The sequence below is a fragment of the Meriones unguiculatus genome, chromosome 15 (genome assembly GCF_030254825.1).
Source record: "Meriones unguiculatus strain TT.TT164.6M chromosome 15, Bangor_MerUng_6.1, whole genome shotgun sequence".
Lineage (NCBI taxonomy): Eukaryota > Metazoa > Chordata > Mammalia > Rodentia > Muridae > Meriones > Meriones unguiculatus.
In genome coordinates this window covers 1,110,235-1,133,086 of record NC_083362.1, presented here as the reverse complement: position 1 = coordinate 1,133,086, position 22,852 = coordinate 1,110,235, and the positions used below count along the sequence as shown (strand labels likewise).

At 51.5% G+C, this 22,852-nt stretch overlaps 1 protein-coding gene across 1 annotated transcript in view; it reads left to right on the top strand.

Moving 5' to 3' along the window:
• Zan (zonadhesin) overlaps window positions 1–22,852 on the top strand; it is a 135,750-nt gene that overhangs the window by 54,791 nt on the left and 58,107 nt on the right. The window contains exons 33-47 of the mRNA XM_060368598.1: window positions 1,816–2,069; window positions 2,161–2,325; window positions 2,913–3,037; window positions 4,263–4,561; window positions 7,921–8,138; window positions 8,448–8,589; window positions 8,960–9,174; window positions 9,603–9,744; window positions 10,109–10,326; window positions 11,396–11,537; window positions 11,891–12,108; window positions 13,663–13,804; window positions 14,674–14,891; window positions 21,321–21,462; window positions 22,053–22,270. Of these exons, the coding sequence (XP_060224581.1) occupies window positions 1,816–2,069; window positions 2,161–2,325; window positions 2,913–3,037; window positions 4,263–4,561; window positions 7,921–8,138; window positions 8,448–8,589; window positions 8,960–9,174; window positions 9,603–9,744; window positions 10,109–10,326; window positions 11,396–11,537; window positions 11,891–12,108; window positions 13,663–13,804; window positions 14,674–14,891; window positions 21,321–21,462; window positions 22,053–22,270 (2,858 nt within the window). The remainder of the gene's footprint in view (window positions 1–1,815; window positions 2,070–2,160; window positions 2,326–2,912; window positions 3,038–4,262; window positions 4,562–7,920; window positions 8,139–8,447; window positions 8,590–8,959; window positions 9,175–9,602; window positions 9,745–10,108; window positions 10,327–11,395; window positions 11,538–11,890; window positions 12,109–13,662; window positions 13,805–14,673; window positions 14,892–21,320; window positions 21,463–22,052; window positions 22,271–22,852) is intronic.

Here is a 22,852-nt window from a genome sequence, read left to right as displayed (position 1 = left end):
AAAGGATAGTGGCTTGTCTCTCACTGGGCCCTCTGCCCTGTTCCATAGGGGTGGCCTGCCCCCAAATCAGGCTCCACCCGATTATACCAGCCTGAAACGGCAGCCTGGTTCTGCCAGACCAGTTGATCTGAGGTCATGGTTCCCTTAGCATGCAGCCGCTGCCACCACTGCCACCATCACCAGAGAGCTTGCAAAGTGCACTAGGCCCACTGCCGCCATGATCAGAAGCAGCTGCTAGCTGGCCAGGACAGTTTCATCCCCAGCCCCACCCTCGCATTCCCACCTGCCGCCAGAGCACCTGTGACTCTGCTGCAGCAGGATGCAGGGAGGGATAATGCTGTGGAGGGGTCGGGAGGAACAGGGAGGGATTAGAGTTAGAGGAAGTCTGTCCGAAAGCGTCCATCACAGTCCCACAGTCAGACAAAAAGATTCACAAACACAAGGAACAAAACAGGCAGACAAATGCGTGCAAAATTGCTGCTCCACTATTGAAAACAAAACCGGAACCAAATGCTTGACTTTCACTAGTGGTGGGGAACGCAAAAGTGGAAATAGGTGAACACGGGGAATAAAATAGAAAGACAGACACAGACTGAGTGGCCATGTAGCCATATCACAACTGAAGCTCAGACCCAGAGACCTTCAGATTCCTGCTCTGGTTTCCCTGCCACAGATGTTCCAGAGCAGTGGGTGGTTCTGAACCACCTCCCGGATGGCGGGACTCCACCTGAGTCCCCACCAAAACCTGATGACGCCAAAAATGTCTCTCTGACTTCGGCAGCTGTGAACGCCCAGCACGTCTTCCTATAATCACGCCTTGCTGCCTTCACAAATACAGATACCTTGAGGATTTTTCTGAATAGAAGACAGAAAGTAGACACATACACAGACACTTACCAGCCAGCATAAGACCCTCTGGGTTAGGGTCCTGGAGTTTTGGGAGTCCCAGGATGAGCCCGCAAATGTTATGCCCAATTTGTGAGACCCCCCCAAACACCACCAGGAATCGACTCCCCTGCAAAACACTTGAGGGTTTATTTAATACAAGCTTGAGCCCAGGTCACAAAACTTCCTGTGGAAGCAGGAGAGGAATGCAGCAGGGTGGTCTAGGGGAACAAGGTTTTTAAAGTGTGTGTGGGGGGGGGAACACAAGCAGCGGATTACATGCCTTGGCTTTACATGATTGGGTAAGAGATGTTGACTTTTGAAATGATTGGTTGACTTTAGGTGCCAAGTCCATAAACAGTCCTGGCCATCTGGGCCAGTTTCTTAGCAACTGTATCTCTAGTGGGTGGGAAAAGAATGGCGTAAGGCTGGTTCCTCTCCCCACGTGGCTGGACATGTCTCTACCTGGCTGGCCTTCGTTCAGGCTTATGACTTAAATTTTAAACCAATACCCAAACAATCTAATTTTTAATTCTTTGGTCTCTCGGTAGTGATTTCTTTTGTGTGGGGAGATGGGCATGCAGTACGTATATGGAGGTCAGAGGGCAGCTTATAGGAGTCCCTTGTCTTCTGCTGTGTGGGTTCTGTGGACCAGCCTCAGGCTATCAGGCTTGGCTTGTAAGTGCCTGTACCCCCACCTCACTGGCCCCAAGCCTGCTCTTCCACGGCATAGTGTAAGGCTCCAGCTGTGCGAGTCACACCCTGTCTGCCCTTGGGCCTTAGGCCAGCAGACTTCAGATTTGGACTCTTCTTCAGTGCAGTCCTTGCTCTGTCTTGGGTCCCTATGGCCTGGACCAAGGGCAGAGAGAAGGATGGACTGTGTGTGCTAGGGACCTTGGAACGGTCCCTCAGCCACCTCTCTCTTCACAGAGATGGGAGAGTGTCACATGTCAGAAGACTCCCATATCGTGAGCTTTGATGGCCATGGCCACCCTATCCAGGACTTGTGCACCTACATCTTGGTGAAGATCTGCCACCCCAACATGAACCTGCCTTTCTTCACCATCAGCGCCAAGACTGACAAGGGCATCGGGAGCAAAAGCGTCAGTGTCTTTCAGCTCTACATTGACATCTTCAGCTTCCGTGTCACTCTGCAGAAAGACCATTCGGTCCTGGTATTCTGGGTACCACTCCTGGGCTGGGAAGGGAGAATGGACCCTGCGAGGGGAGGCCTCTGGTTTCTCCATCTGCTCATGGTTCTGTCTTTCTCGTCAGATCAATGACACACTGGTCACCCTTCCTGCCACCACCCAAATCCCAGGAGTCAGCATCACGACTGAAGACGCCTATACCATTGTCACAATTAAGGATGAAGTCCAAGTCAAATTTGAGAGCAATAATTTCTTAGATATCAAAATCCCTGCATCCTCCCATGGAAAGGTGGGAAGGGGAACATGGCCTTCAGGGGTGGAGCGGCACCCCATTCTAACACACCAGGGAGGCCACTCCCAGCAGAGAGGAGAAAGCTGAACATGCATTTTCATGTAGGGAAACCAGATACCTGTAGAGCCTGCCATGCCAGCATGCACCTCTCGTCCTAGCACCTGAGAGGCTGAGGCAGGAGGATGGCAAGCTCATGCTACCCAGAGAGACTGCGTCTCAAAAAACCGAATGGCTTAGGTTTAATTTCTTTTGGAAGAGGGCCTCCCTACTACCCGGGAAGCCCTGGGCTCCATCAACAGTAGTGCATAAACAGTAGCGTGTGGGGGTGGGGTGGGGATGGGGGAGTGCAACCCTGTATCCCTACACTTACGAGTTGGAGGCAGAAAGATCAACAATTTAAGGCCATCCTCAGCTACACATCAAGTTGAGGACTACAGAAGACCCTTTTCCAAAAAAGAAAATAACAATAACAATAAGAAAGGTGGTGAGGGCTGTAGCTCAGCGGCAGAAGAGCTGCCTAAAGCCCTGGGTTTCAGACCCTCACTACCGCTTCTCACTGAGAACACCTCCTCCTGCCTGCCCAGTTGTGCGGTGTGTGTGGCAATTTCAACGGCGAAGAAGAGGATGAGCTCATGACGCCCAGTGAAGAGCTAGCTGAGGACGAGGAGGAGTTCATGGACAGCTGGAAAGACAAGAACATCGATCCACAGTAACAATCCCTAAGCCTGTCCCTTCGCACGTCCTCCCTCCCTTCCGCCCCTGCCCTCTCAGGGCAGGTTTCCTGTGGAGTCCTGGCTGGCCTGGAACGTAGAGGCTGACTAGGTTAGCCTTGAACTCATCAATGTCCTCTTGCCTTTGCCTCCAGAGGGCTGGGATTGTAAGCATGTACAACCACACTTTTATTTTTTACATACAGTGGACCTCAAACATGCCAGAATAGGGCCCTAACCTGGAACTGTATTCCCAACGTCCAGTTCATTTTATTTATATTATATACATTTATTTATATTATATATTTATACATTTATTTATAGTATATATTTATACATTTAGATACATTTATACATGTATGTATAAATAATACATTTAGTATGCATTCTACATAAATAAATACATTTATTTATAGTATATATTATATACATATATATGTGTATATATATACATATATATGTATATGATAGATTGTGAGTGTGTGTGTGTGTGTGTGTGTGTGTGTATGGTGTGTTTAAGGCACGGTTGTAGGTATTCCATGTTAGCCTCAAGCTCACCTATAGCCAAGGATGACCTTGAACAACTTTCTTTCCTTCCTTTCCTCTCTTCCTCCCTCCCTCCCTCCTTCCCTCCTTCCTTCTTTTTCTCTCAACACACAAAGGTCCACCTGCTTCTGTGTCCAAGTGCTGGGATTAAAGGTGTGCCCCGCTGCCATCACCTCTGGTGAACAACTTTACGCATTTAAATCTATTTTATTTTATGTGTGTGAGTGTTTGCCTGTATGTGCGTATGTGCCCCACATACGTGCCTGGTGCCGTGGTGCTCAGAAGAGGGCACTGGATCCCCTGAAAATGGACTTCTGCGTCATGTGGGGGCTGGACATTGAACTTGGGGTCCCCTGCAAGAGCAGCAAATTGCTAACCACAGAGCCATCTCTCAGCCTCCTCAAGCAACTTAAAGTGTTTTCTCTCAATTTTCTGAACTCTGTGTGTGCACACGTGCCATGTGCACGTGTGGAGTCAGAGGACAATTTGCAGAAGGCCGTTCTCTCTCCATTCTGTAGGTTCCAGGGTCCAATTCCGGTCCTGAGGCTTGGTGGCTTTACTGGCTGAACTGTCTCACCAGCCCAACTCTGCCCCCGACCCTCTGCCCCTTGTAAGCGCTCGGTAGCAGGCATGCCCCACCGTGCGCAGCTCTCCTGAGCCTGCTTTTTCCTGCTCTAGTTGCCACAAAATCGAAGAGCACAGCATCCAAGTGGAGCAGCAGGAGATCATGAACGGAGAATGCAGTCCCGACGACTTCGAGAGAGCTCAGGCGACCTGCCACGCCGCCCTGCAGGGCCCTGCCTGGGCCCAGTGTGCCGCCCGCGTGCCTCTCAAGCCCTTCCTGGTGGGCTGCATGAACAGCTTCTGTGAGTTCAGGGAGCTCTTCCACGCGCTCTGCCAGTCTCTGCACTCCCTCCAGATGGCCTGCGAGGACCAGGGGCTCCGGCCGCCCGTCTGGAGGAACAGCAGCTTCTGCCGTGAGTCTCCTGTGGGCATCCACAGTGACCCCAGATCTCCCCAGGTGGTTCTCTAGCTTAGGCTGGCCTCAAGCTCACACTCCCCTGCCTCCCGAGCACTGGGGTGATAGCTGTGTTCTTCTGTACCCTAAAAACCTGTGTGTGTGCACGTGTACTCTGTGTGTGTGTGTGTGTGTGTGTGTGTGTGAGTTCATGAGTCTGTGTGTAGGTGTGTAGGAGCATATGCCTGTGTGTACAGAGGCTGGGAGCCAACCTTCCATGGTGTTCTTCAGTGCAGCCACCTACCTTATTACATGCGATGGATCTGTCTGAGAGTATGTCATCTTTTATTATGTATTATGTACAATAACTCATCTCCCCCTTCATGTTTGCATGCCTGTGCTGGCGTGCTTGTGCAGGGCTTATTTAGGCAGCCATGTCCAACCGTCAGGAATGAAGCTTCCTGCTGTTTCTAGGGCACACACTCATAGCAGCTGTCCCGACCCCCTGGCCCTGACGCTCCTGTCCTCTTCTGCTCTCTGAACTGAGCTCAGTTTGCTGTGTGTCAGATGGCTCTAGCGGCTGTTTTGCTGTGGTTTGTTTAATTCTTATTTCACGTACATTAGTGTTTCTCTGCACCTTTCTGTGTGTCAGATCCCCTTGAACTGAAGTTACACACAGCTGTGAGCGACCATGTGGGAGCTGGCAGTTGAACCCGGGTCCCCTGGAAGAGCGGCCAGCCTTCCAACCACTGAGCCCTCTCTCCAGCCCCTAGGCAGTTGTTTGTTCGTCTACATTTTGACCACTTTTGGTTTTTGATAACGGTGTTCACCTGCTGCAAAGAGAAGCTTCTCTGGTGCGGGCCACTCATTTCTGTGGCTGTAGGGACAAACAGAAGAATGCGGTTCAAAATTATTCTGGTTTAGTGAAGCAATGGACTCTTCTGTAAATGCACGAGCTCACCAGCCCCAGGATGTTTCCAGGATGAGCATGCTTTCCCTCCTGAGCAGGTGTAAGCCCCCTCAGAGAGCTGTTGGTCACTGCCAAGATAGACAGGCCACTGCTGCACCAATGCGGATATCGTTCCGTGCTGGTCGATGTTGGTTCAGAGACGTCACCACTGGCCAGGACTACTGGACAAGGCCGACAGCCTGGATTGTTTTGGGGAGGCTTTTGGACTTCCCTGACCAACCACTCCGCTGGGTTTCTGCCACTGGATCCTGGGTGTTTATTAGTCTATGCTCTGTGGAGCATTGCCAGCCCAAGTGACACAGCTTCATTTAAACTATCTATGTAGGCACATACACTCATTGTAGTACATGTAGTTTTGTGGGGAGGGCTAAGACAGGGTTTCTCTGTGTAGCCCAGGCTGTCCTGGACTCACTCTGTAGACCAGGCTGGCCTCGAACTCAGATCCCCTGCCTCTGTCTCCCGAGTGCTGGGATCACAGGCGTGTGCCGCCACCGACCGGCTTGTTTTTCATTTTTGTTTTTGTTTTGTTTTGGTTTTCTTGTTGTTGTTTTTTGTCATACAAAAACAAAAACAAAAACAAAAACATGGAGTTGGTTTGTGCTCCTCATTTACTGTTGGTGTGCAGGCACCCGTTGGTGTGGGTCCTTTCCTGGGGTGCACTGTTGGGGAACGCTGACGCCCCCTAGCAGGCAGCTCAGCTAGGGATGGCGCATTCGCAACTCCCTTCTCCGAGCTGAGGCGCTGTTGGGCTTGAACTTGCGTGTCACAGACACGTCGACTCCATATGTGCAAATGCCCAGACATGGCCTTGAGTTCCGATCCTCCTGCAGCACCATGCTGGCCAAGTTGTCTAACTAATAATGTGATAATAATAATCAATCAATAAAAATTAAAGCCAGAGACATGGCTCAGGAAGTAAGGGCACTTCAGGATCTTTGTGACTGTGTAACCATAAATCAGGAACCTTTAAAGTTTACAGCATGGGGCTGGAAAGATGACTCAACAGTTAAGCACTCCTGCAGAGGCCCAAGGTCAGGTCCTAACATCCAGGTCGCTCACAAACCACTGTAACTCCACCCCCAGGGGACCTAATAGCTTCTGCTGGCCTCTGTGGACACCTTTACATGCACAACGCATGCACACAGACACACACACACACAAAGAAAAACATCTTAAAATGTAGAAGAAGGAACGATGAAAACTCTCGGTCCTTAGAGTTGCCCCTCCAAGGGCCCCGAGGAGCCCCGAGAGCAGCAGCGTTTGAGGGTGTTTGTCCCTTTCACAGAGGGGCACGGGGCCTGTGGAGGCTGTGACCCTCCAGTGCACGCTCGGCCAGCCCCTAGATGGCGTCTGCCACTGTCAGCTCAGCCAGGCCAGGCATGGAGCCCGCAGGGAGCCGCGTTGTCTCCACTCCCCAGTGATGGCGCTGGGAGAGGACAGTTTCACCAGCTGAGAGGAACAGCACACCGGCGACGCTTTCTGTCCACGAACAGTGTATACTCCATTTGTTCACCCTCTGTTTCACTTTTTATTATATTTATTTGTCATGTGTCTGTGTGTGTGCACGTGTGTTCATAAACGTGTAACAACACACATGTAGAGGTCAGAAGAGAACTTTTGGGAGTGACTTCTCTCCTTTCACTGTGTCAACCCCAGAAATTCAGTTCAGGTCGCCAGGCTTGACAGCAAGCAAGGAAATGTCTTGAGCCATCTCTCCATGTTGTTAAGCTCACTTACGTAGCCAAGGGTGGCCTTGGCTCTGGGACTCCTGCTTCAGCCCCACCAGTGCTGGCAGCTGTGGTGCCGCACACAGACCCCTTCCCCTTCTCTAAGACACTGTAAATTCCTTGGCAGTCTCCCCTCACAGCCCTGTGGCCTCACTATACCTGGTACTCCGTGTATGCCCTGAGCTCACTGAGGACAGGAAGGCATGAAGTCACCTTGCCACAGCTGGCTGATGCATACGAGTTTCCCACATTAATTTAAAAGAGCCTGCCTGCCTCCCTCCCTCCTTTCTTCCCTCCTTTCCTCCCTCCCTTCCTTCCTGCCTTCCTCCCTTCCTTCCTTACTTCCTTCCTTCCTTTTTCCTTCCTTCCTTCTTTTTTCCCCTCCTTTCCATTCTTCCTCCCTCCCTCCCTCCCTTCTCTCCTTCCTTCCTTCTTTCTTTTTTCCCCTCCTTTCCATTCTTCCTCCCTCCCTCCCTCCTCCCTTCCTCCCTCCCTCCCTCTCTCCCTTATTTATCTATTTATTTCTTCGGAGCTATGCACAGAGCCCATCCTCAGCCAGTGTTGAATGAGAATAGGCGGGGCTGGGCAAGTCGGGCTGCTGAGGACCAGCCTGCTTTCTGAAGCCTTAGCTTCCTTGGCCCCTCTGGCCCTAACTGGTGCTGTTCTCCCTCTAACCCACAGCCCTGGAGTGCCCACCCCACAGTCACTACACAAACTGCCTGCCATCCTGCCCGCCCTCCTGCATGGACCCGGACAGCCGCTGCGAGGGCTCTGGCCACAGGGTCCCCGTCACCTGCAAGGAGGGCTGCATCTGTCACCCCGGCTTTGTGCTCAATAACGACAAGTGCGTGCTCAAAGCTCACTGTGGCTGCGAAGACGCCCACGGCAGCTTCGTGCCGGTGAGTGGGTGCAGAAGAGAGGGTGGGGCCCCGCTCTCCTTCCCTCAGTCTAGAGCAAACCTGTGTGAAGGGGGTCGGGGCTGGGTGGCGGCTCCGCCGGTTACCTCTGGGCTGTGAGCTCAGCCACTTAATGGGGACTGTCCACAGGAGCTCTTCCTGGACCCCACCTTCCAGCCGCAGGTGCAGTTTTTGTTGTTATTTTTCCATCTGTGGTTTATTGACTCAGTAAGTTGAAAGCGGCAGACGGCCCCTCAACGGGAGGGACGGCTGTCCCCTGGAAGCAGCTCTCTCCCTCACTGGCTTCTGCAGGAAGGCAAGAACTGGATCGCCAGTGGTTGTACCCAGAACTGCATTTGCATTGGAGGGGTCATTGAGTGTCAGCATTTCCAGTGCCCCTCAGGGGCTCAGTGCCAGGACAACGAAGACGGCAGCAGCAACTGTGTCAAAATCAGTAAGGGAGCCATGGCAGGGGAGAGGGTGTGCTCATGCCATGGAAGGACCCATGGCAGAGCGAGAAGGAGCTTGGACCCCTGGCCTAGGAGGGGAGGGGAGGAGACCATGAGTCTCCGCAGAGGGGGTCTGCGGAGTGGCGGACTCCCGGCTGGGCTGACTGCCCTCTCGGTTTAAATCCCTCCCATGTTAACTTGGGAGAACCCTCCTCTTCTCTCCCAAGGGCGCGGCACACAGTCCCCACTCAGGAAATAGTTGCGAGTGAATAACAAAAGAATGACAATGTTCTTGCCGCCGATCAGTCAGCCCAGCCTGGCTTCTCAGTCTCTGCTTCCGAGGCTCCCTCTGGACATCTGCCCTTCTCCCCACAGCTCTGCAGTGCCCGGCCCACAGCTTCTTCAGCAGCTGCCTGCCTCCCTGCCCCCCTTCCTGCTCGGACCCAGAGGGCCTCTGCAAGAGCACAAGCCATGCCCCTTCCGCTTGCAGAGAAGGCTGCCTGTGTCACCCTGGCTTTGTTCTCCACGGGGGCAAGTGTGTGCCCACAGCTCTCTGTGGCTGCAGAGATGCCCACGGTGCCTTCATCCCAGTGAGTGGGTGTGCAGAGTGGGCTTGGGGTCCCCTTCCTTCTCCCCTGCTTGTCTGCCTGGGATGCAGCTGTCAGGACGGGAAGCCCTGGAGTGTGGAGACTGCTTAGGGTACACAGCAGGCAGCAGGCAGACTCCAAGGAAGAGCCTTGCTGCCCATGGCTCACTTCAGAGCTCTAGGCAAACCTAACAGCCGTGCAGCGCACCCGGTCTGATGGGATTCCAGGCAAGCAACAGCTCTGCCACACCCCGAAACTCACTGGGAATTCTACACAGGCCTTCTCTAAAAATCAGATGTTTCCTCCTGGTTGACTGCATAGATATGGACCCGAAGACAGGGAGCGCACACCCAAACCCTTCAGGCTGAGGCCAAGCCTGGCTCCAGAGCAGCCCTCAGTTTCCACTTCCTTCCCATCCCTGGCTTCTGCAGGCAGGCAAGACTTGGCTGACCGCAGGCTGCTCCCAGCACTGTACCTGCCTGACAGGGGCCGTCGGGTGCCGGGACTTCCACTGTCCTGTGGGGACCTACTGCCAGAACAGCAATGACGGCAGCAGTAACTGTGTCCAAATCAGTAAGGGAGCCATGGGCAGCTCGGGAGGGTGTGCTCACGGAAGGGAACAGCAGAGGCAGTGCGGGAAGGGTCTTGGTCCTCTGGGACTTCAGGCCGGGGAGAGGAGCGACCCTCCTTGGAAAGGACTTCATGCTAGCCCTTCCTCAGCGTAAGCCCCTTAGCCACTCTCCCCGCGTGCCCCTCACTGTCTCCTCTGACCGCCTGACACGCAGTCCGTAGCTAGTAAGTGTTTGCTGAACACACAGTGAAAGGGAAGGAAAAGGCCTGAGATCTCTTGGTTGCTCTGGCCTGCGGGAGGGTTTCTGATGCTGTTTCTGTATTCCCCTCTGCTCCTTCCATTGAGCCCTCTCCTTCAACCCCACAGCTCTGCACTGCCCGGCCCACAGCCACTACACCCACTGCCTACCTCCTTGTCTGCCTTCCTGCGCGGACCCGGATGCCCACTGCCAGGACTCCAGCACCACAGCCCCCTCCGTCTGCAGGGCGGGATGTGTCTGTGAGCCTGGCTACGTGGTGAACGAACACAAGTGTGTGCTCAAGACTGAGTGTGGCTGCCCAGACAGCCACCATGGCCTCATCCCGGTGAGTCGGTGTAGAAAGTGGGCTTCACCGGGAGGTGGCTCAGTGGGTAAAGAAGTTGCTGTCTAAGTGTGAAGGCCTGGGTTTAAGATTGGTACAACTTATACTGTGATGGGCACAGTAGCCTGTGTCTGTCAACCCAGAGCTTCTGCTGGGGAACGGAGAAGAGACGACAGTCCCCAGAGTCTGAGGTTAATTAGTGTGTGTGCACAGAACCTGAACAGTAACAGGAAAGAGACTCAGGAGAGGCACAGAGCGACACAGAGAGACACAGAGAGACAGAGAGACAGACAGGAGACAGAAAGAGACAGAGAGAAAGACAGACAGAGAGACAGAGAAATAGAGACAGACAGAGATGGACAGACAGACAGAGAGACAGACAGATTGAGAGAGATACTGTCTCAATACCAAGCAGAAAACAAGCAGCAGCACTCCAGAGTTGTCTGGCCTCTACGGGTGAGTGCTTCCCAGTCAGCGTGCTCGAACACACAGGAACATGTGACAAATGTTTGTTTCATTCTTTAAGTACAGCTGGCAACCACTTTCTCACTTCCTCCGCTCTCTCTGGGATTGTCCCTGCCTTGTGTCTGGCTCCAGAGTGTGACAGTTGGTCAGGGATGCGCAGGCTCCGCAGGCCCTCCACCTCGTAGCTGAGCGCGTCCACTCCTCCATCGTCGGGTCCTAGGCCAGCCTCCTGTTGGGGAGCAGCAGCAGCCCGCTGAAGGAGGCTGGGCACTGCTCACCATCCTCACCCAGCAACAACCTCCCCGTCAGGGGCTCATCACTACCCACCATTTCGGGTGCCCACTGAGGAGTCCCAGCCCAGTCCTCCCACCGAGCCACTCCACAGCTCCCCAGTGAGGGGCTCTCGGCAGACACCGCAGCCCTCTGCCGGTCTGCAGCCCCAGAAGCAGCGTTTCCCCAAATACTTTCTACCTCTGGTTGGTTGGAAAGTGCAGACCCTGAGGCACATGTGGGTCCCCCCCCCGCCCGCCACATCTCAGGAGGTGAGCTGCTTCCTGAGATGTGGTCTTTGGTTTTCACACCCTGCATCTCCCTGTGCCTTCTGCAGGAGGGAAAGTCCTGGATCTCCAGGGGCTGTACCCAGAGCTGCTCCTGCTCAGGAGGTGTCATCCAGTGTCACGATTTCCACTGTCCCTTAGAGTCTTACTGCAAAAACACTGAGGATGGCCACAGTCACTGTGTCAAAATCAGTAAGGGAGCCATGGGGGAAGGTGGGGAGGGTGAGCTCATGGCTGGAGGATGAGAGGTGGGGCAAGAGAGAGCTTAGCCCACTGAAGCATGAAGGTCAGGGATAGGCAGCACCACAGTGATGAGGGAGTCTGGGGACCCACAGTCTGGCTGGGAGTCTCTGAGAGGTTAGTCTTCCACAGATGTGGACATCTGTACCCTCACTGTCTTCTCTCAGGCCATTGGCACACAGCCTGTGGTCAACATATGTTTGCTGAATGAATAACAAAAAGGGAAAGGAAAGTCATTCTACCCAGCCTGGTTTCTGTGGTCTGCCTCTGTTCTGTCCTCTAATCCCGCTCTCTCCTGCTCGTAGCTCTGCACTGCCCGGCCCACAGCCACTACACCCACTGCCTACCTCCTTGTCTGCCTTCCTGCGCGGACCCGGATGCCCACTGCCAGGACTCCAGCACCACAGCCCCCTCCGTCTGCAGGGCGGGATGTGTCTGTGAGCCTGGCTACGTGGTGAACGAACACAAGTGTGTGCTCAAGACTGAGTGTGGCTGCCCAGACAGCCACCATGGCCTCATCCCGGTGAGTCGGTGTAGAAAGTGGGCTTCAGGGTGCTCAATGGGTAAGTCTCTTGCTGTGTGTGTTGGTCAGGGTCTCTAGAGTAACAGAACACAGAACGAATGTCTGTATATCTAGGATGGGGATTTATTAGGATGTCTCATAGGCCTATGATTGCAAGGTCAGGAATCCGGTAGTTGCTCAGTCCACAAGGCTGCATGGCTCAGGCACCTGCTGGTCTTCAGTGTATGCTGGGATCCTGAAGAAGACTATCATGCCAGTGAAGGAATGGACTTACCAGAGAGCAGGCAGAGAGACAGCATCCTCTTTCATGTCCTTCTGCTGGGCTGCCAGCAGAGCTGGGGCCCAGATTAACATGGATCTTCCTCCTCAGAAGATCCAGGTTGGAAGTGGCTCTTCCCACTTCAAATGATTTCATTAAAGGAAACAATCCCTCACAGGTGTGCCCAGCCATTTGGGTTTTAGCTCATTCCAGATGTAGTCAAGTTGACAACCAAGAGCAGCCACCGCTCAGTGCAAGCCTGAGGGCCCGGGTTCAAATCACTGCACAGAACAAGAATGAGGGCCTGGGTTCAAATCACCACAAGCCACATAAGCTGCACAGCGGTTCTAGAGCCGCAGCGCTCCAACTAGTAGGTGGACACGGCAGCCGTCAGGAAGCGGGCGCTGGCCAGTCCTATGGGAAGCAGCAGCGCATAGGACAGACAGAGACAGACAGGTGGAAAGCTGCCTTACTGTAAAGCAGAAGGTACGAGTCAAAGCTAGAGATTGCCCTCTGGCCTCCGGATAGGTGCTTCCCCAGTTACTTCCCCACACAAACATACGCAAACAAAAATATTTAAAAAATAGGTTCAGCGTCCACTTTCTAGTTTCTTGTTTCTGTCCACCTGGAATGTCCTTCCCGGCCTGGCATGGGCTAGGCAAGCCCTCTAGCAATGAGCCACCCCTGTGAGCCTTAAGTGGAGGGTTCTACTGCTAAGCAGTACCCAAGCCCTCCACTGAGGGGCCACACAGGCCCTCTGCCTCTACATGCCCAACCCCACCTCCCACCCTCACCTATCAGCTGGCTCCTGTGTGGTGCTCTGAGCCTCAGTTATACACCAGGCTTCTACTGGAGATTCTAGGCTCCAACGGTGAGCTCTTCCCTTCAGTAGGGATGATAGACGGGTGCTCCAAGGATAACACATCAGCCAGTGCCCACAGAGAGCTCTAGACAAGTGCTGTGCCTTGAGCGCACGCCAAGCCCAGCTGCAGTATTAGCTCGTTGGTTTGGTTTGGTTTTTGAGACAGGACCCCACCATGTATCTCTGGCTGGCCTTGAACTTACAGAGATCCACCTCCTTCTGCTTCCCAAGTGCTTAGATTAAAGGTGTGTGCCCCCACATACTGACAGGATGCACTGGCTTTGTTCACTTGTGGTTGATGGACACACTAGACACTGAATCCACAGATAGGGAGACAGGGCAGACTGAAGCCATGAGTCAGCGGCTAATGCTGTGTCCCTCAAACCAGCCCCTCCTTCCTCACTTTGTTCCCACCCACCCATGGCTTCTGCAGGCAGGCAAGACCTGGGTCTCCAGAGGCTGCACCCAGAGCTGCACCTGCGTGGGAGGGGTCATCCAGTGCCAGGACTTCCACTGTCCCCACGGGACCTTTTGCCATGACAGCAGCGATGGCCACAGTATATGCATCAAACTCAGTAAGAGGGCCATGGGGGAGAAGGGGAGGGTGTGCTCATGGCTGGAGGGACCAGATGAAGGGCAAGAAGGAGCTTAATCCCTTCTAAGAGGTTAGGGGCACCGCAGTGGGAGGGATTCTGGGTATGCAAGGCTGGCCCATATCCCTTCTCCGGGGTACTTTCTCAGAGGTCAGTTTTCCACACAGACTTGGGGGATCCCACCTCCCCCTTTTTATTCCCCTTCTGTTTAAAGGTATGTGTGTGTGTATGTGTGTGTGTGTGTGATGATCCTGGCGCTGGGTTTGTTAAGACCCATGAAATGATGATGCGCACAGCAGATTTTATATGAAAGAGGATTATTAGATGGAAAGAGAAAGAGAAGGAGAGAGCGAGACATGATGGGGGAAGGGAAGGGGCACTCTGACAGAAAAAGGGGAGGGATAAGAGGGTAAGAGGACAAGAGGAGAGACAAAGTGGCCGGTTGATCTTTTATGGAGCAACTGAATCTCACCTGCAGGTGTGGCTACCTGGCGGGTGACACATGATGACATCCTAGGTTGCTAGGCAACCCAGAAGCAGGCTGCCTAACTAACAGGGATTATAGAATATTGTAAGCCACTCAGCCTGGGTGCTGGGAACTGAGCTCAACATAGCCCTGAAGTTAGGCCCTTTCCAGCCCATGTCCACTCTTCTGAGTTTCTTTCCTCGGGACTTGGCCCATATTCCACACTCAGATCATGTTTGCTAAAGAAACAATGAAGAGCCTCCCCAGGCGCTAAAGAAACAATGAAGAGCCCTCCCCAGGCGCTGTGGTCGTTTGGCATAGCCTGGTGTCCTCTGCTTTGCACCATTCTGCTCCTCTCCCCTAACCCCACTGTCTCCTGCCATAGCTCTGCATTGTCCAGAACACAGCCACTACACCCACTGCCTACCTCCTTGCCTGCCTTCCTGCTGGGACCCAGAAGGCCACTGTGAGGGCTTCAGCACCCACGACCCCTCCACCTGCAAGGAGGGCTGTGTCTGTGACCCTGGCTTTGTGCTGCATGAGGACGTGTGTCTCCTCAGAATCCACTGTGAATGCAGAGACCCCCATGGTGCTATCATCCCGGTGAGTGGGCATGGAGGGTGGGGTTGGTGGGAGACAGGAAGTGGCACAGTGTGTGAAACATTTGCTGAAGAGAGCTCTGTGGAAAATGGTTTGCCCACACCCCAATGTGAGCACCTGTGTTTGAATCTGTACCGTCAGTTTAAGCCTTGGTGGTGAGAGTGTGTAACGCAGGGCTCCTGCTGGGAAATGGGAAGCAGGAACAGGATGATTCCTGGAAATGTGTGTAGGTCAGAGTGAAAGAGAGCAGTAAAGAGAAGAGGGAGGGATGAGAGGAAAGGAGACAGGGAGGGAAGCAGAAGAGAGAGTCTCAGTGCAAAGTAAAGCTGAGGACCAATGTTCAAGATTGTTGTTGGGACCAATTAATGAAAGATGAGGCTCACAGCAGATCTTCTATGAAAGACATTTATTAGGTGGATATAAAGAGAGGGAGAGAAGGGAGAGCAGGACATGCTGGGGAGGAGGGAAACAGAAGGGGGCGCCCCGATAGAGAAAGGGAGAAGGCCAAGAGAGACCAAGAGAGGAAAAAGACCAAGAGAGAAAAAGACCAAGAAAGCAAGAGAGAGACCACGTGTTGGGTTGTCCCTTTAAGGAGCAAGGTAAACACGCCTTCCAGGTGTGGCCACCTGGCCAGTGACACATGATGACCTCATAAGTTACTAGGCAACCCAGGAGCAGGCTTTGTCCCAAAATCCTAACATTCCTCCCTTTTTCTATAATTTAAAAATGAGGAACTTGGGCTGTTTTTTATAAGGTAAGTTAAAGTATATAAATTTAGGTTCATTGGAAGCAGCTCTTGGTTGCCATGCAAGGGGGTAAGAGAGAGAGAAGAATTAGCAACAAAATGGCCAGATTACACAGTCAAGAGTAAGGGAAGCCTCTGCCCTGGAAAATTTAGGATAGAGGGTTGTCAGTAGAGAGTTGCCAGCCACGCAACTGAGGAACGCTGGGAGAACCTGGAGCTGCTTGTCCTGGGCCTGAAGCACACCATTTCAGCCTTTTGTTAATAATAAGTGAATAACGGGGGTAGATTCTCTTCTGGCTACTTCCTGCTGGCACTGGGGGCGCAGTAGGGAGGTCTGAAGGCTGAAATGTTGGCCAAGTCCAGGAAGAACAGGCTGCTTTAATGCTGTCCAGGGTCTGTGAAAACATCCATGGCTGGGAGGGAAAGTGCAGGCCCAGCTTGATGGAAGTCTGTGAGGTCAGAGTTGAACACTTGTAGCTGCTTTGGTGCTGTTGTGGCTATAGGAAACATCTGTGTCTGGTAGGACACTGAAACATATATATAGGCAAAAGATAAAGCTGAGTAGGTTATGGAGAAAATCCTTTAGGTGTACATTGAAAACTTTGGGGAGTGAACAGAGGTGGAAGGTTTGGATCAATGAGACTTGAACATGGGAGCCTCCGTCTACCTGGGGGGACCTTTATTTACCCAATCACTGGCAGTATTTAAAGAAGGCTTTGCTCTGGATCTGTCATTGAGGTGAGGTTTGGTTACAGAAGTGTGTAAACTTAGAGGCCCTGGTGCCAGTAGGCACTAGGTTAGAAACTTGAAGTTCTCCAGAGGACACCCCAGAGGAGAGTCTGGAGGAGCGGGCATCTGGGCATTCCGCACTGGGAGGCAGAGAAGTCAGTGACCTCCCAAAGGTGTCCCAAAGGCAAGGTGTGGTCCAAATGAGAGGTCCTACCTGGTCCAGTAGCTCGTCAGCTTTTGGCCAGAGACCGAGGTGCACATGCCCAGCGGGCACAGCCGAGAGCACTAGGACTTCCCACGAGCGGGAGAGGGGGGAGGAGACTGTGTGCAGGTGGGGAGGCACCCCGAGGGAGAGGGGGCCTGAAGGGGAGGTCAGCAGAGAGGTCAACCCTAGACAGTTAGGACTATGGTGGTGGTGGGGAGCCGCCATCTCAAAAGACAGTACGCAGTTGCCGGAGCTCAGCGGTCAAGCTTCCCCTACCAAGAGAGGCGTTCTATGCTGATAAATGAGGTGAACTCACCAATACAGTGGCTGGCCAGCAAGGAGAACTCTCCAATCCTGCCAGTGTTGCATGCAGCAGATAGCAGTCTGGTGGCCAGGAAAGGAAGTTCCAGAACCAGGGAAAGGGGAGGAATCCCACCCTCTGAGATAGGCAATAAGTGCAGTACTTATCTGGAGCCCAGGTGACCTGAGAGGTGGATTTAGGTGGACTTTCTGCAGCTACAAGAATTACTTTTAAGTTTTAAGAAGGAGATAAAACTTTAGACACGTTAGCATCACAATTGTAATCTGCACTGAAATACACATTGTAGAAAAGGCAGTAGACATACACATTTGTGTTAACAGCATAGGCATCTTTAAGGTGAGCTCTGGAAAGGCAGAAGCCTTTCATGAAGCAGAAGGGAAGCTCACTTGATCTTAACCTTTAGTATAAGCATACACATGGAGGCTTACAATCTTGAGCTTGGAACCATAATAGTATGTGACAGAGTAGAATGTTTTTGTATTAGAGTCAGAGTAATAAATTAGAGCTCTATTGATAAAGGTCAAAGCTCTGGACAGTTGCTGCAACAATAGCATAGCAACAGGAGGAAACATTAAGCAGTTTTATCTATTTAGGATATCTTAAATCACCTTACATCTTGCAACCTTTATAACTTGAATTTACCAACCTTAAAATACCTTTGTAGACCCTCAAACATTTATAACTTTCATTTACCAACCTTAATACACATTTTTAAACTCTCAAACAATATTTTTTTGAGAGGGACCTTTGTATCTAGTTATTTACCATGAGACATAGTTGAGACTGCTATGAACATTTATTGTCCTTTAGCTAAAGGGATGGTAAAAGGTTACATCTGAGGCTTGTTTTTTTGAGTCTATATTGTGTCTAGGCCTGACAATAGCAACTCTAGGACTCAGGCTTAAGGCCTGGTCTCTTGCAATGAAGAGAACTGGGAAGGCATCTGAACTCTCCCAACACAGAAGTTGGTAACATGTCCAGGGGACCCCAGCGTAAGGCCAAAAGAGACCTACAATATTACCCTGGGCTGGGCGAGGGTGGTGGAGGTTGCTGAATCAAGGCCGCCAGGCCAAAGAGGTAGAAGGCTGGAGGTGTTTGTGGCTCTTGTGCTGGTTGATCCTCCATGGCTGGGCACAGAGAACAAGCCTGCATGGGAACATTTACACTTCCAGAAGCCAGTCTGCCGGCAGGCAGCCATGGCTTGTTGAGACAGCAGCGGGACCAGCGTCTCCTTTGGCTGCATTTGAAACAGTCACGTGGCAGAGTTGACTTTTGGCTCCACCCCAGCGGGATGGGGCACTGCAGACCTCTTGTTTTCTGTGCGGGAATGCCAACAGCCTCAGAGCAGCAGCCACGGTCTGGAGCACAGCTATTGCTCTGGATGGGCCAATCGGGAAGGCCATTATTTTTACCAACTCCTCTATGGTGATTTAATGACCATCCTTAGCTGTTTTTTAAAAATTGCAGTGAGACCATGTTTGCAACTGTATATTTAGATATCTATGTGATGACTATTAACTTGTATTTGTTAACCATTAAATATTAGGACTTTAGGTTTTGTCCTTGTAAGTTAGAACCTTAGAAGTTTTAAATATAGACCATTAAAGTGAGACCACAAGAGTCTTTTGTAGAATTTAGTATAAAGTTTATAGCTTATAATAGTCTAAGGCTATACTATAGATTAATAATATCATTTTTAGAAAATAAGACCAAGCATGTTTTAACCTTTTGATAGTAGAGATACAGCACAATGACCCAGTTTTAACATAAATACATTTTTAAATTAATAGATCTTAATTTAGAATATTGGTAAACAACTTGTATGTAATAACGAACCCCTGAGCTATAAGTTTAAAACCAACAATTTAGCAGAACAGTATAGAGCAATTTTAAAATTACATTTGAATTTATTATAGCAAACCCAGTAGCAGAAAGTCCAGTGGTGAATCGGGATTATGGACAGCCCATGGCAGGAGAAAAAGTAATGGCCTTTATCAATTTAAGAACTGAAAAAGACATAAGCAGTTAGATATATATTTTAAACCAACTTTACTTGAATAGATTTATAACTTTGAAATTTTATTATCATATAAAATTTATTTTGAAGCAGGGTTGAATCATAGATAGTAAAACATAACTTTGAATTTTTATAAAAGTCCAATTTAAAATGAGGCTTGTCGTTGTCGCCTAGTCTAAAAGATAAACAGTTAGTTAGGATCAAGGAGCCTTGTAAATGTAACCCGATGAGAGGATTATATAAAGCATTAGATAAGGAATTCAAAGCATTTAAAATATAAGAGTAGAGTGTACAGAAATAAGGAAGAAAAGATTTTTTTTTTAAGCTTGGAAACAGCCTCTTAGGATTGTCAGACTTTTAAAAACCAGAGTGCGAACACGGTAGGGACGCAGAAGGAGGAATGAAAGCAGCCTGGTGGAGGAGGGAGGAGAGCATGGCGAGGCCTCCCCCTTTGCCTGCTCAGTCTGTGACGAAGCTGTGCTTCTGCCCGCTCCCTCCCCAAGTCAACGTGGGGTCGGAGGTAGCGGGAGATTTAGAATCAAGCGAGCTCGGGCAGCTGTGCGCAGTTTTCAGAGATTCTTACCTAAAGCAGCAGCCAAGTAGATTTTTGTAAGCTGATTTTCGTGCTGGGGCTCAGAGCACTGCCGGGGCGCTGCCGGCGCAGCCGCGGGGGTGGGGGAGGGGACCTGCCACCGCTGCAGTTGTTGCTGGAGCTTGGCCACCACAGCTGCCAACGGAGCGCGGCCGCCGCCAGAGCAGCTGTGAGCATAAGAGCAGTGAGAGAAAGTAAAGGTTTTTTTTTTAGGCTGAAGTTAGGAAGCGCAAGCGACCTTTTAAAGTCGATTTTGGCACAGCTGTGTCCCAGGGGCTCTTTGCACCTAAGCAGATTCGGGCAGCTGCCACCACAAGTAGCAGGACAGATGTGAGCATGAGGGCAGTGAGAGAAAGTAAAGACTTTTAGGTACAGATAGTTAGGGATAGAGCAGAGAAAATCTGTTGCAGCCATCCACGGTCCTATCAGATCAAAGGAGTCCAAAAGGGGTGCTAGCAAAACCAGGAGAGACCCGGTCCGAGTCACGGACCAATGTTGGGACCAATTAATGAAAGATGAGGCTCACTGCAGATCTTCAATGAAAGACATTTATTAGGTGGATATAAAGAGAGGGAGAGAAGGGAGAGCAGGACATGATGGGGAGGAGGAGAGAAAGAGAAGGGGGCGCCCCGATAGAGAAAGAGAGAAGGCCAAGAGGCCAAGAGAGACCAAGAGAGAAAAAGACCAAGAGAGCAAGAGAGAGACCACATGTTGGGTTGTCCCTTTAAGGGGCAAGGTAAACACGCCTTCCAGGTGTGGCCACCTAGCTGATGATCTCTTAAGTTGCTAGGCAACGCAGAAGCAGGTTTTGTTCCAAAATCCTATCACAATTGTCCTCTGACCTTCAAACATATATTGCTGGAGCCTGCTGGCAGAGTCAAACATTTCTTGAGTTGGGAGTGAGGACTGAAAAAAAAATTAATAAACCAACACACTACACATGGGGTCTGTCCAAGAGGACTCTAGTCGACACTCGTCACCTGTTTATTCCTGTAGTCCCTTTTTAAGTCAGAGCAAAGGCACCTCAGCACAGCGAATGAACTCACAAGGAAGTCAAAGAAAAATTGTGGCCTCTACAAGAAGCCCCACCTGCTGTCTCAAACAGAAGTAGACAGGCCTGGCGGCTTCTCACTGACTCCATGAGGGCCAGGGTCAAGGCAGGCTTTCTGCTGTGATCTGAATAATGAAGTACCCTGGCAGACCAGTGCTCCCAACACTGCATGTGTGTCTATCCCGCATAAACACACAGAACTCTGGGTAACAGTGAGATTGAGGACCACGTTTTCATTCCTTCGGCTTCTCTCCACCTGGGAAGCTCCTGTCTGTTCAGCTACTCTTGTAGTGTGAAGGTTCCAGAACACACCATGGCCTCAGGGCCTCAGGGGGCTTCTAGTCCAATGCTCTACAACTGCTTTGTTCCCAAGACCTCAGTGATGTGTCCTGGGAAATTGCTCTGCCACTAAGCCACAGCCCCAGATTCTACATGGTTGTTCTGTTCAAGGCCACAGTGTAATGACCATCCTGTTGCCACTTATCACTAGGATTTATGGCAAAGGTTCTACATTAACCTAAGCTCCCAGACCCCACAATAAGGAATCTAAGGCTGAACTCTACCGCTGACTCCTGGCCTTACCCCTTACTGGAGCATTCTAAGCATGCAGTGAGCTATGCCCACACCCTCACATGCTCCTCCCCTCCCCAAAACCCCAGTCATAGTTGGCTACATGAAGGGAGGCCAAGGAAAGTGCCCTGAGACAGGAGGCAAGGCTGGCTTTCTCCTATCTACCCTATGCCCCTGCTTCCTTTCCCATGCCTTCTGCAGGCAGGCAAGTCCTGGATCTCCAGGGGCTGTACCCAGAGCTGCTCCTGCACAGGAGGAGTCATCCAGTGTCACGATTTCCACTGTCCCGTAGAGTCTGACTGCAGAGACATTGAGGATGGCCACAGTAACTGCTTCAAAATCAGTAAGGGAGCCATGGGGGAAGGTGGGGAGGGTGTGCTCATGGCTGGAGGGATGAGAGGTAGGCCCCTGGGCCTGTGAGATCTGGGAGAAGAGGTACCACAGTGGGAGTGGAGTGTGGGACCCATGGTTGGGCAGCTCCCTTCTCACTGTTAGGCCTCAGGTGTCAGTCTCCACATTACCCTGGAAGGACCCTTCTTCCTGTTGAAGATGTAATTTTCAATTCCACGTATAATGGTGTGTCTGTTCATAGATAGTGCACCTGAGTCAGGGCATGGCTGAGCCACAAGAGGACATCAGGTGCCCTGGGGCTGGAGTTACATGACAAATCTGAGGGGGCCAAATGAAACGTGGGTCCACTGCAGAAGCACAAGTACCCCACACCCATGAGCCATCTCTCCAGCCCCAAGTGACCCATTCTTACTTTGCTTCCTTAGGGCTTGGCACAAAGTTCACACTCAGTAAATGTTAGCTGAAGGAGTAAGAGTGGAGGCAGGGAGCTCTCCACTCTCAATGTTCTGCCTCCTCTGGTCTCTGTCCCTTGCTTTGGCTCCTGTGTTCCTCTCCCCTAACCCCAGTGTCTCCTGCCCATAGCTCTGCATTGTCCAGAACACAGCCACTACACCCACTGCCTACCTCCTTGTCTGCCTTCCTGTTGGGACCCAGAAGGTCACTGTGAGGGCTTCAGCACCCATGACCCCTCTACCTGCAAGGAGGGCTGTGTCTGTGACCCTGGCTTTGTGCTGCATGAGGACGTGTGTCTCCTCAGAATCCACTGTGAATGCAGAGACCCCCATGGTGCTGTCATCCCGGTGAGTGGGGTGGGCAGGGCCTGGGAAATGGCTCAGTGTTGAGACCTTTGCTCTGCAAGCAGGAGAACCTGAGTTCGAATCCAAGCAATCTGTGTCAACCTCGTTAGACTCTCTAGTTCCAGGAGCTCCTCGGGGCTGGAGAGGAAGATGCAGGGACCAGAGATTCCCCAGAAACTTAAAAGCTAGCCAGTCATGTGTGGGCAGCAGTGAACAATAGGAGAGAGCTCTAGAGACAGACAGAGAGAGGCACAGAGACAGAAAGACACACAGAGAGGGGCAAAGACAGAGGAGACAAAGACAGAGAGAGAGAGATCCAAAGAGAGACAGAGGAAACAGAGACAGAGACAGAGAGACACACAGAGAGAGACAGACAGAGAGAAAGAGACAGAGACAGTGAGAAACGGACACAAAGAGAGACACAGAGAAACAGAGACAGAGACAAAAGAGGAGAGAAAGAGACAATCTCACTGAAGCTGGAAGCTGAGGGTTTCCTCTGGCCTCTGCATACACGTGCACTTCTATTTATAAGTGTGCCGAAGAAAGCACAAACAGCTGTGTGCACGCACAACGCGCGCGCGCGCG